Source organism: Cynocephalus volans, chromosome 8, assembly GCF_027409185.1.
Source record: "Cynocephalus volans isolate mCynVol1 chromosome 8, mCynVol1.pri, whole genome shotgun sequence".
NCBI lineage: Eukaryota > Metazoa > Chordata > Mammalia > Dermoptera > Cynocephalidae > Cynocephalus > Cynocephalus volans.
This window is the reverse complement of record NC_084467.1, coordinates 128,769,368-128,783,440: the sequence shown is the minus strand read 5'-3', so window position 1 is coordinate 128,783,440 and position 14,073 is coordinate 128,769,368. Positions and strand designations below refer to the sequence as shown.

The 14,073-nt window shown below is 36.8% G+C and overlaps 1 protein-coding gene across 1 annotated transcript in view; it reads right to left on the bottom strand.

Moving 5' to 3' along the window:
• DNM3 (dynamin 3) overlaps positions 1 to 14,073 on the bottom strand; it is a 483,214-nt gene that overhangs the window by 298,846 nt on the left and 170,295 nt on the right. Inside the window, exons 13-14 of the mRNA XM_063105911.1 lie at positions 8,114 to 8,200; positions 3,110 to 3,180 (exon numbers count right to left, since the gene is read on the bottom strand). Of these exons, the coding sequence (XP_062961981.1) occupies positions 3,110 to 3,180; positions 8,114 to 8,200 (158 nt within the window). The remainder of the gene's footprint in view (positions 1 to 3,109; positions 3,181 to 8,113; positions 8,201 to 14,073) is intronic.

Here is a 14,073-nt window from a genome sequence, read left to right as displayed (position 1 = left end):
AGTTCCACATATTCAACATGGCAGATAAATTCTACAACAGAAATAAGAATTTTAAGATGTCCTGAACGCTACTTTGAAACTAAATATTCCACTAAGCTAATTTGAGCAATTTTTTTCTTCAAAAAAGAAATTAGAGCAAGACATCATACAGGTTGAAAAAAAAATTACATGTGTAAAATACTAAGCACTTACCATCCTATAAATCTGAGAGACGGTCCCCTCTATTTTGGCAACTCTCTAAAAATCTCATGAAACAAATGCTTGTTTTCCTCAACCCCAGACCTTCATTTTCTATCTTTGGAACTTAAAAATACTTACATAATTGTCTTCAAATATGGCTTGACTTTTCTTCCTTGATGGAAACAGCATTCCTGCCAAGTCTAAAATTTATAGCTACAACCATATTTTTTTAATTTCTAAAAGCACAAAAAATACCACAACCCCCAAAGTGATTTTGAAATGAACATTTCTTCATCTCATAATTATCCCATGTCCCACTGAAATGTACTCCGACTCAGCACACAATGGAAAGAACATTTACCTCTGAGCCTCAGTGCAAAATGTCACATTTGCAGATGATACTAGTAACTGAAAAATATTCCAGTGGCAATCATACTTAAGTCACTATGAATTTCATTACAAAGTGAAATGGTGCATTCTAGTAATCAAATTCTTGTGCATGTATGTGTGTCTGTGTGGAAAAAAAGAAAGAGAGAAAGAAACTCTCATTTTTTACAGACTACAGCACAATTTTCTAAAGCATTTCCACATAACTTCATTAATGTGATTTTCTGACAATCCTGAAAGGTATACAAGACAGTGTTATTTATTATTCCATTTCATAGGTCAGTAAACTGAGATACAGAAAGGCTGAGAGCCTTGCCAAAACCCAAAGCTCATCAGTGGCAAATCGTGGAAAAATAACCCAGACTGCTGACTCCCAGACCAGTCCTTTAAAAGAAGGTTTAGGTGTGCAGTTTAAATTAGATGGGAAATGTGAAAAGTTTCACGGGTTCCTAGAGCAGTTTGACAATGCTGCTTTTTTCTCCCAAACACCATAAAGGTTTATAGCCTACCTTGCTGCTGGAAAAATAGGGGCAGTCAGCTGAATTACAAAGAGACTACATCAAAAAACTGAAAGTACTAAATTGAAAACTTACATGTCTTTCAAAACCTAGAAATCAATATAATACTGTAGTCTTACAGCTTCTGATGTAGAAAATATTAAAATTTACTGAGGAAAAAAATAAACTCTAGTCCATCTCCCTTTAAAAAAAAAAAAAAAAGATAATCCAGGAAAAAGAAAATGTTTCAAGAAGAGCATGGGGGTAAAATTTTAAATTGAAGCATGGTGATATAATATGTTCAAAACTTGAATCTTTCCAAACTACTTTTGGCTTTTTCTACATTTCGCCCTCGAATTAGGATACCGTGAGGCAATGTTGTAACATCCTTTTCACTTTTAAGTTATTGTGTCAAGTTTACGTCTACATCTGCTACATTTTTGTAAAAACCCAACTGGCATTTGTAATCCATAAAAATCAACATTAAAGGCAGCAGTTCTGTTATTTCAAATGACTCAAGGACTTGTTTGTCTTTTAAACTCCTCAAAGAAGCAAGTGAAGCAAATGAAGGATCTGTCAGTTTAAATTTTTGCATGTGTCTCTCTATACTTCTCAATTATTAGGCAAGTTCTTCAAAGGCAAAAACAATCTTTTTATTCTTCTTTACATTTACCCCGTAGAAAGTAGAGTAGAGCTTAGCACAGGCCACCTGGAGTTCACTGACTGGGGGAAATCTGGAAAAAATTCTCAGATGCCCCTACCAGACCTAGGAACAAGGAGGCATATTAGAGTCTGGGGAATGTGCAGTGCAAATGGTGAGAGCTATGGGGCAGGTCTGTGTGAACTGCCTGTGTAGCAAATACCCATCTAAAAGCTGGAGTGGGCAGTGGGGCTGAAAAGACAATTAGACAAGGGAACATATTTATCACTGTGTTCTAACAAGTTTGTCACAGACAGAAAACAGTTGAGAAAAACTAATCTACCACTCAATAGTAATAGCTACTGCATGCAAAATATATTTACACCATTGTTAGGCCATCACAACTACAGCCAAGTTTAGAATGAGACAATTTTGTGTTGGATAACTAGGCCTTTCACCTCAAAACATGCCTATAAATTCCTCAGGCCACTGTTTAGTTTAGGTCACATGGTCTACATATCTGTTTCTTCTAAGTCAGGATGTAATAAAATAAATTGGTTTGACATTTCATTGTGCTTATTTTTTATTTGTCCCTATTCTTGAATACTCTATTCTTGAATAACCAGTTCTAGTAAAAGTACACAGGCTCTTTGATTTTATATTTTATGTAAAGTAGGCTATATTTTATATACTTGAAGTTGGAACCATTTACGTGCCATAAATATATTTTAGAGTTATTGGAATCAAGATTCTTCAAATCAAACAAAGACTGGTTTCACTAATGGGCAGGAAAAAAATAGTGAATTCAGGGACTTAAAAATATCACATGATTAATAGTCACCCATGACTAACTAACCATGATGTCTACATGACAATATCTGTGAAGAACTGCAATATACAGACAAGCATATATAAAGTACATATGCTTTACAGAAAAGAGAATGTTCATCCCAGTGATGACATCTAAGTTCAAAAAAGACAGTTTTTTAAAAAAGACCTCTATGTTCTGATTAAGATAAGTTGAAATAGCTTGTATCCTGTGAATTGCACTTGATATTTCAAATTAATATGAGACACTGTTCTCAAACAAATTTTAAATGTGCATCTGTTACTGCTTATCTATGGGAGTTCAAGTACAAACTGCAGATCATCCTCCAAAAATGAGGATGTAAGACTCATCTGACTTCATATGCAACAGAACAGAGCCAACTACTTTACTGAGAGAACAGTAAATATCCCTGCCCCGCAGCCATGGAGTTCAGACCTCCTAAACAGATCACCTCAGAGTTAATTTTGACACAGACTGTATTCTCAAAAGGAGGTGGAATTGAAGTAGAAATTGACAAAGTGTGTTCTAGACAGACCAGCAGGAGGAATGCACGTGACAATCGAGTGTTTCACGTACTTTGCGAAGCCAATGAAGTCTTCATGGTTGGTGTTGATGTAGGATACTTGAATGTCAATCAGTAGCAGTACCTGTAAGTCAAAGGAAAACAGTTCATTGAAAACCCATTTAAAATTTTTTCAAACATTAAATTCAGTAATTGCCTACACATTCCTTAACTTCATTTAATTTTTAAATGTTGCTTCAATTAAAATGAAAAGTTAAATTAATTTTTCTTCATTAGACTCATAATTTTATACTCTAAATTCATAAGTTAAAAATCTACATGAAAAGTAAGTTGGAGTACCCCATGAAGAGAATGGCATGATAGTTTATAGGCATATACTATTTTCTGCACTGAACCCAGAATTATTCTGTTCCTCTAAAATGTAGGCATAATGTTCAAAAGAAGAGCAAGCATGCATAAGAAGACATGTGGCAGAAGAGCTTCCTACTCTGCTACACATCATAAATTAGCCATGAATTAACAATATCACCTTGAGTTTCCCTTTCCTTTCTTTGTCTCTTTAAGCTCCCTCTAGGCAATCAGGAGAAGCAGCTTACCAACCAACTCAAAAAGGCCATTTCCAAATAGATACAAAGCCACCTTGAGATTAGTAGGCTTCCTTTTCAAATCGATATATCAGTCACGTCTCTGCTAAAATATCACCTCATCAGAGGGATCTTCTCTGCCTGTCCTATCTAAATTAGCACTCTTGTTACACTCTATCATCTTACCCTGCCTTATTCTCTTTTGTAGCACTACCACTGGCTCACCCAGTGAGTTTCTACATACTCAGTATATAGACCTCATCTCTTGGATCTCCTGCTATATCGCCAGTGCCTAGAACAGAGCCTGGAACATCATGTGCATTCAGTCAAGATTTGTGAAGAAAGGAACTGAATGCACATCACAGACAACATAAAAAAATTCTAATCATAAGATATTCTAAGTCAGAGATGTGAAAGGTCCCTCTGTGGCAAGTATTCTTCAATGGGGAGACAAGGAGCCTGAGAACAGGAGGAGAATAGAGCAACCAGAAACTGTAAGAAAGAGGGCTTATTTTCCAGAAATATTCAAAACTGAGTTCCTCTTCCTAAGTTTCCATTTTTTCTCCCAACTGTACCATTCTGTTCCTTTCTAGGATGCCGAGACATGTCGATAGGGAAAAATACTTAAGCTCTGCCTGACAGAAAGACGAATACTGCATCACCTCACTCATATGTGGAATCTAAAAAGAAAAAAAAAAAGTGGTTCTCATAGAAGTAGAGAGTAGAATGATCGTTACCAGAGGCCAGGAGGGAGGGAAGGTGGGGGGAGGGGAAGTGGTGGACTGACAGGTACAAAACCAAGCTATCTACCCTCAGTGAATCACTACGCAGTACATGCATGTACTGAAACAACACACTGCACCCTGCAAGTAGATGTTAAAACAAACAAACAAAAAAGAATCTCTGTCTGAATACCTCCAGAGCTCTGCACTTTGACTTACTGAATAAACATCGAATGACCATGACGAGTATTTTTAATGCTGCTTTCCTTCATGGAAGGCAACATTTGGGTGCATCAGAATCATCATGGTAACAGCCCACAGACATATTATACATTATCTTCCCAGTGGGCACTTCCTCAGGAAAGCCTTTCCTGATCGATCACCCCCTGTCCTCACCCAAGATCAGATTGGGCTGTGCTATTAGTCTCAGCCTATATACCATAATTTTATATATATATATAATTATTACATTATACATATTATACATATATATAGACAAATATACATGTTATATGTATTATACATTATACATATATATAATTATGGTATATAGTGTATATATATGATATATATATATATTTATACAACACACTACATATATATTTTTTAAAATTTATTTGTGGCGTTTACCACAATGTAATTAATTATTTATATAATTTTGGGTTTGATGTTTCTCTTCCCCACAATAGTGTAAGCTCCATAGAAGCAGAGATTATGTTTGTCTTCTTCACCATTTTGTTCTTAGAACCTAGCATGATACATATAAGTAATAAATAAATAAGCAATAAATATTTCTGGCTTTAATTTTACAGCTATCTACCAGGCTTGAGGAAGAGTTTGCTTTAAAGGGAGCAATTTGCTGCCATATAGTTAGTGTACATGGTCACTAATTACTGTGTCTTGCTCAGTACCCAGTGTTATGGGCTCTGAGGTCTTGCTTGTGGCTAATCTCAACTGGTCATCTAACCAAATCTTGCTGAGAATCACAAGGGAACCTGAGACAAACAATCACAACGATCACTCTAAATCTCCTCTCACTACCAAAAATAAAGTCAAGGCACAGAGGCGTTGGGTCAATAACATCATACTTGTATGAAAAAGTTTCATATCATCAGATTCAGTTTTATTTCATTTCTTGAAGAAAACTGAAGAGTTAGGAGGAGGGATCATTATTAGATTGAGCTGTAGTTTTTGCCTCTATTTTCCCACCAAAAAAAGCCAGATTCTGTTAAATGTTATAATCCCAAACTTATTTGGTCAGAAGTTTATACCAATAAACTGTAATATTTATACGCAAATAAATTGCTGCCACCATAAGAAGCAAATATCTACATAATTCTCAACATTGCCAAAGGTTGTCATGAATATCTTGTACATTCACACACATTAACTTGGACTGAAGTATAGGAAAAAGTGGAAAAAAATAAAAGCTATGGCTGTTCTCATTCATATTCCTGGAAACTGGGAGTCTGTGTTCACACTAGGAAAAGAGCCAGGTCGCATGTGGGGGATGAAAAGGAAAATAGTACATTTTCTTCTCATCTTTTTACTTCCTCAGAGTTTCTCACTGCCTTTTTCACCCATAGTTATTAAATATTTAGTTGAAGAAAAGTAAAGCTACCCCTGATAGCAGTAATCACTACAAAGTCAACCACATTAACATACAATTATATGTATGGAAATACCTAGAATAATAGCTGGCACATACAGATGTTAAAAAAAAAAAAAAAAAGCCTTGTTTAAGAAAAAAGCTCACAGACAGATTTATGGTTTTTTATATTTTTAATTTTGAAGATTTTTCTTCCCCACAAACCTTCCAGAGCAGAAACTAGTAATAATTCTATTAAAAAAAAAAAGAAAGAAAGAAAAAGAACTACAACAACTAAAACTGCAAGAATGCCTCAAAGCAGTTCAGGAACAGAGGCTGGAGAAAATGGGTCACTCTCTCTCTGACCAGATAGTTCAAAAGTACCACATGGCCCAAGGCAGCACAGAATTCTGAATTCAAATGTGAGATCTATCCAAAATGACATGTTTACATTTCCAAAAACATTCGTGTTTATACTGTGCCACACAGGTCCATATTAGAGGTGACCACTGCAGTTTCTATATAGAGTTGGCAACTGCCAGACCAGGCCATCTGAGACTGTCACTCAGGAGGGAGAAGCCTGCCCCATCCCTTATGTTCCACTTGGAGAATGAACTAATCGCTACATCAGAGTTGGAGATGGAAGACAATTTCCCTTGAAATCAGAGAAGACAATTCTTTCTCATATCTACTATGTGTCATAGCTCTTAAGGGATAACAACAAAAACAACTGAAATTAATTAAGAACTAAGAGCTATATTTGGATTACTTCATTTCATTCTCACGAAATGCCTATGAATTAGTTATTATCCTACTTCAAGATGAGGAAATGGAATTGTAAAGAGGTCAAGCAACTTGTAAGAGGTTACACAGAAAGTGGATGGTAGAGCTTAGATTTGAAGTCAGGTAGTCTGAGCACAGAACCCACAATCTTAACGACAATGCTGTTTGAATACATTACTTTACTAAAACAAAAACTCTGAAACGTGAAACATGAATAAGTTCACAACCGACTTAGATATAATTACAAAGATGGTTAAAACAATAATTGTACTATTTTTTCTCAATATTATTTTCACATAGGATCCCTAACAATGAAGTAGGATGTATTATCATTTTAATTATAGACTAAAGACAATAAATTAAAAGTTATCTTATTTTCCTTGTTCAGGAATGCAGTTGATTCTGAAGAACTTAGGTTTTCTCAGTCCAGCAGCTGCCAAAACATTAGATGTGGGGGGGGGAGGCTTGATTTCACTGGCTCATGAGCTGATATTCACTTCTTGACTTCTTTATCTCCACTAAGTACAAAACCTATTTTCTCCACTTTGGGCTGTTGCAGCTATCCATGAGGGTGAAAGTTGAAAAACAAGTGGAAACTACAAAAGCAGTTCATTATTTCAAAGCACAATGATAAAAAGAAGTAACAATGAACCCCATAGTTCAAGGAGAGCTGCTTGTGACTGAGTCACTCACAGACCTTCCAACTTGCTGGGCTCCTCCATCTGTCTCTTCCCCCAACCCCACAGGCACAGTCTGTATGTGCATGTTGTGCACATCTTTCTTCCCGTGGTTTGTTTCTCTCTCTTTCTCTTTTATTTTGCCTTCCTTCTTTTCCCCATACTTCCCCCGTCCTTGTCCTTTCAACTCACCCGGGAGTCACAAAATCTTGGAATACTAACATACAGAGGCTTTCAGAGATCATATAGACCAACATCCCAGTGCTCTGTGCTCCAAAGGAGCGGTTTGCCCAAGACCATGCTGTTGTTTTGTGGAGAACACATGGCCTAAGTCCAGGGTTCTCTCCACAATGTCACACTTGCAGCTGTGTCATGGAATTTGTGAGTGTTTAAAAGCCTTGGCATTTTTCATTAAATGTTTCATAAGTGACTAAGAAAACAAATCCATTTAAATGTAAGAAGCTTTTATTATTTTCACGTATTCCTTCTTTATATTTGTTTATATTTTAAAATACACAAGGTATTAGTATAGTAAGACATACACATAACTCATAAATAAGTAAAAATAAATACAATGTGGTTGTATGCTCTACTATTTTTTTCCACTAAGGGATAGGCCAAATGTTGGAGACCACCAGACAACCTTGGAGGGACTTTCCATGTCCCACAAGGACCCTGCCCACCAGAGAAGGCTTCTCCTTACCTGGTCCTTCGTCTTCCCTTCTCGTTCACGGATGTGGTTAGCAACAATCCTTTCTGTTTCCTCGCACAGTCTAGGGAAGTTTGCCAGCTGTCAAGAAAAACAGATCTGAGTGTTAATACTAAAAAAGTTATACTACAAAAAAAAGAAAAAGAAAAAGAGAGAAACAGATAGGAATTTTGTTATCTTATAAAACATACTCATTACAATTCTAGAAGCAAAAGTGAAATAGCATGAACTCCTTAAGAAGAATAACAGAATGAAAGAAGCAGCCCCACAAACTACAATCAGAAGCACTATCTGAGAGGAAACACTTCGAAGCCAACAGAATTATTCCCTGAAAAGAAAGCAGAAACCTAGATATCATTAAGCACTACGCTGCACTAAGTTGGCACTTTAACAGACCTAAGATGAAGAAAATGAAAAAGAGGATGAAGAAGAGGATAATGACTAGCATTTACATAGCACTTACCAATTCATGAATTGCCTCATTCAGTATTCACAGCAATCATAAGAGATGGATCTAATTATTGACCCCATTTTATACAGGAGGAAAGTGATGCACAGAGAGGTTAAATGACTTGCCCAAGACTAAGTAGCTCATACATGGTGGGTCCAGAATGCCAACCCAAGTCCTCAGACTCCAGAGCCCATGGTCTTGTCCATGACTCTTTGAGGATGATTCATTCCATCAACACTGAGACTACTTCAATTTTTGTTTAATTCCCATCTTAATAGATCTGTATATATATACATATATTTTAGTAACACTGTAGAAATTATGCATGTCAACCAATTACCCCATCTAAATTATGCAGGTTATTGTTCAAAATGTAGTTTGCAAAAACAAATGGATTAATTACAGTTATTTACAATATAAGGAAGGAAAAGAATGGGATGCTATGAAAATGTTTAAGGAGCCCTAATGGAGGAAGAAGACTTAGGCAAAGGTGTATGAGAATGATTGTAAGGAAGATGGGGCTTGCCAGGCAGGAGCATGTGTGAAGACATCGGGGGACAACGAGTGGTGAAAGAAGTAAAGGAAGGTTACTGCAGAGATTGAGGGGGATGGACATAAGGCAAAGCTAGAAAGGCAGATGGGACAAAACAGGCAGATCCTTGCAAGCCTGTTAGACGTTCTGGCTACTGAAGCAATTCAGATAGGAAATGACGGTAGCTTTGACTGCGGTAGCAGCAAAGGAATGAAGAAAAATGGGCACATCCATGGCTTATGCCAGGCAAAAGATTCATTCCAATCCTGATTTTTAAAAAATGCAAATTAATAATAAATAATAAAATTAATAAAATGTGCAACAGTTAATTGCAAATTAATAAGAATAATACTGACATCTCAATAAAAATAAAACAACAAATCAAAAAGAAAATAATGGTGAATAAGCAGAAGGAAAATATTAAACTGCACAAGTGATCAAAGTAATGCAAAGAAAAACAGCAACTATTATGTTGGTAAATTGCTATAATTATTTTTATAAGACTTACTACAGGTGACAGTGTGCTGAGATTAAACTTGCTGAAGGGGTATGAATGAGAACTATCCTTCTTGAAAGCAATTTGGCAATATGTGTCAATAATCTAACACATAAACACACATACATACATACATATGTACATATACACACACACAAGGGTACTTTAAAAAGTTCATGGAAATATTTGTATTGTCTTCCTATTCCATTTACTCACGATCTTTTTGAAGTACCCTCATGCATGTATATATATATCAATCTAAACCTAATTACTTCACAGGACTCTGAGCTAAAATGATAAGGACAATTGTAACATCATTAGTTGGAATAACAGCAATAAGACAAACAAACAAACAAAACCACAAATTACCTAAGTATCCAATGATGTTAAATAAATTAAAGTAGATCCACTCACAGAATGGAATGTAGCCATTGCACATTACATTTTTTAATAATATCTAGTGACGTGGTCAAGTATTTATAATATGACAACAAGCAAAAAAAAGCAGGCCATTAAATGTGTACTGTGATTGCACACAAGTTAACATACACACAGTCACACACCACCATATATTCTTGCTCTGCCTTCAAGGACATAGCCGAGGAAACTTACAAATCCCAAAGTTCTTGAGTAACATTATAGCACACATGCTTCCCCACATAAGCAGTTAGTACTAGGCCTTCCTGACATAGCTGTTCTATTGTCACTTGGGGTCACTGTGTACATCTCCATAGCAAACATGATACACATTAGTGTTTTAGCAAGATAAACTATAGTATTTCATGGAACCATCATAATCACAAGTCACACATAAATGTTAAATCTCTTAATGCTGCACTGTCCGTGCATAGAAAAAGATCTCCACAAATACTACAAAATGTTAATAGTGATAATTCTTTGAATTATGCATAATTTTACTTCTCTGCATTTTCCAAACTTTTCTACAGGATATAGAGTTCTTTTATAACAACATCATAAAAACAGAAATCTGGCTTTCTTGGTCACTTCAAAAGTCACAGCCTAGCATCTCTTCATGAGGTTACTAATCTGTCACCATCTTACTGGCACTCTCATCTGGATCCTGAGATATATGCTCACTTACAAGCTTATTTCATAAATTACTGCAAGGTGAAAACACAGCTTCCATTTCCCATTTAGGAAACATTCTCCTGGAAAAGCTCTATCAACCCCAGAACCCCTTTTGACACTCTGAGAATACTGCAAGTTATGTTTTTTGTGAGGCTTATAAAAGCCTTGAGTGTGGAAAGGACAGCTGATCAATACCAGTCCTTGACTAGTGCAAACCTGGGTGATATAGTTGGCACTAGCCACTAGCCAGCCTAGGCCACCAGAGCAATTGTTTCTCCTCTGCACTTAACATCCCAAGCTATCAAGGGAGGCTTGTACTTCAATGACAAGCCACAGCACTACAGAATCACACTGCTGCAGAGACTAGTGTAACTACACAAGCAATAGTGGTCTACCAAGGAGGAGTGGAATGCCTTTAACAACGTTTAGGAAATGGATTACAGCAGAAGGTTATTTTTAAAACCACCAAATAGTGGCAATATAAATATTTATTCAGAAACTAAAAACTTGACAGCTGAAGAACACCAGGCCAGTACACAGCCATCATGAAGTCAGGGAAAGGCCAAAATGACAAGAGTATCCCATGAAGTAGAGACATCTAAGAATGCCTCCAATCTATTGGCCTTGGCAGCATTATTGCATATGTTTGTGTGTCTGTGTTTCTCCTGATCTTTCCAAGTTTACTACACATGGGCTCAATTTTACCGAACCTGCTAGAGCTATAATTTTGTACCTACAAAATTGTAGAATTGAGAAAAATGGAAGTCTGTAAGCCTAAATTCTAAGTGGAACAAAAGGAAAACAAACTAGAAGAACTGCCCTCATGCAGGCAAGAATGCAAAAACACTGAAGAAGAACTAAGCAGTGTTAAGACCTAGGCACTCCTGACAGGCAGTAACAAAACCATATGGTTGCTAGCTAGTTGATCTTGAAAGGGTGGGGGGTGTAAAAATCAAAATGCTGGTTTTAATTACTGGCTCTCAAATGAAAACCTCTAGTCCCAATTCTTCCTAAGACACATATAGAAAGAAGGTGAAAAAAAAGTGCTGCTGACATTCAAAATGATTTCTGACTAAGCTTTCTACCACTCATTTCGTTAGCTCATTCAACAGGCATCCCCACTCAGCTTGTGTGGCCTTGTACTTAGCTTTAGCACACACTCAACTCTGACTGCTCAATTCACTCCTTCACCTCTCTTCTATGCCTTGTATTTAAGGCATAGTTTCCTCAACCATTTAAATCATTATATTTTCAACCTCCTTTGCTCTGAATGTCAAATTAAAAGCCTACATTTGTAAATGTGTGCCTTGTTTTTTTTTTGTCAAAGTCATCAAAAGTTTAATCATGCATGCCTAAATAATATCAGTCTACAAGACATGATCTTCAGACCTTTGTTCCCCTATTGATTATTAAATACTCTGTAAATTGATTTATACAGGAACAAGGAATTAAGGCTTTGCTATTGCTTATAATATTTTTATATTCCTAAACTTATATTACACCCGTCATTCACTGGGCAACTGCTGAAGGCCAGCTCTATGCTCAGTTTAAGTCATAAGAATCTGATATTAAAAACTTCACAGTCTTAAGTGGCAGGCTGACTACACACATAAATAGTCATATAAGAGAACTATTTTTCAAAAAGTGAGGGAAAACACAAAGAAATAAATGGCTGAGCCTGCTATGAGAAGGCCTCTGAGGGTTTGATGCTCACATAATGATAGTGAAACTTTCAGCCAAGGCTATACATCTATTAAATGGCAAATTACTTCCAAATAGCATATTGATTAAATTACATTGAATGCTCTTAAATAATAAGGAAGAATCAATGGAGAAATAATATAATATATATGACTTTAGGAATGAAAATCCAAAATATTCATCACTAAGAGCATTTTAGAGCTGAGTTCAGCCCCCATCTGGCAGCAGGCAGAAGCATGCATGTGATCCTAAGTGGGAGCTGAGGACAGCCTTGACTGCCTGGCAGCAGGCAAGAGTATGCATGGGGTCCTAGGCAGGAGCTGAGAGCAGCCCCCACCACACAGCAACAGGCAGGAGCATGCATGGGGTTCTAGGCAGGAGCCAAGGGCAGCACTCCCAACCCAGCAGCAGGCAGGACCATGCCAAAAACACTATTTCCATGTGGGTGGCTCACCCACTGCCACTGCCACAGCCACAGCTACCACAAAAGCAGCTCAATACCAGAGTAGTAGCCTGCCAAAATCACCATGTAGGCAGCCCACCAGACACTCAACTGCACTGATACAAGGAAAGTCACCAGCAGAGACCAGAAAAAGAAGAGGATGCCTCTCTCCTCAAAGCCCACTCCAGGGTAACAGAAGAAGCAACTGCTCTATCAGATAGCCAGACATCAACTTAGAGATAGTACAAATGCAAAAATATGGCACCACCAAAAGAATACAGTAATCCCTAAACACCAGACCCTATAGAGCATGAAACCCTTGAAATAACTGAAAAGGAATTCCAAGCAACAATCTCTAGGAAACTCAATGATATATGAGAAGACAACATAATGAAATGAGAAAAAATATCCAAGATATGAAGATGGAAATTTATGAAGGGATTATTATCTTTAAAAAGAAAGTAGCAAAACTCATGGAACGGAAAGATTCATTCAATGAAATGAAAAACAATCAAGAGATTAAGCAGCAGGTTGGAACAAGCAGAAGAAAGAATTTCTGATCTTTAAGATAGTCTTTTATCAGCACCGCACTCTCCCGAGTGAGCCACAGGCCAGCCCCTAAACTAAGATAGTCTTTTAGAAATAACACAGGCAGACAAAAAAAGGAGAAAAGAATTTTTTTTTTAAATGAAGAAAATCTAAGAGAGCTAGCAGATAATCTTATGTGCACATTCAAATCATGGGTGTTACAGAAGGGGAACAGAAAGGAAAAAGCATTAAAAACTGATTCAACAAAATAATAATAGAAAATTTCCCAGGTATAGGAAGAGACATGGACCTTCAGATCTAGGAGGCTCGAAGATCTCCAAACACATTCAACCCAAAAAGATCCTCTCCAAGACACATTATAGTCAAATTCACAAAGCTCTAATACAAAGAAAGACTCTTAAAAGCAGCAAGAGAAGAGGGTCAAGTCACCTATAAAGGAGCCCCTATCAGGTTAACAGCAAACTTCTCAACAGAGACTCTACAGGCCAGAAGAAAATTGGGTGATATATTCAAAATATTAAAAGAAAAATACTGTCACCCAAGAATACTATACCCAGCAAGGCTATCCTTCAGAAATGAGGGAGACCTAGTGCGTTTTCCAGACAAACAAAAACTGTGGGAGTTGACAACCACATGAAAAGCCCTACAAGAAATCCTCAGGGGAGTTCTGTATCTGGAATCTGAAAAACAATAA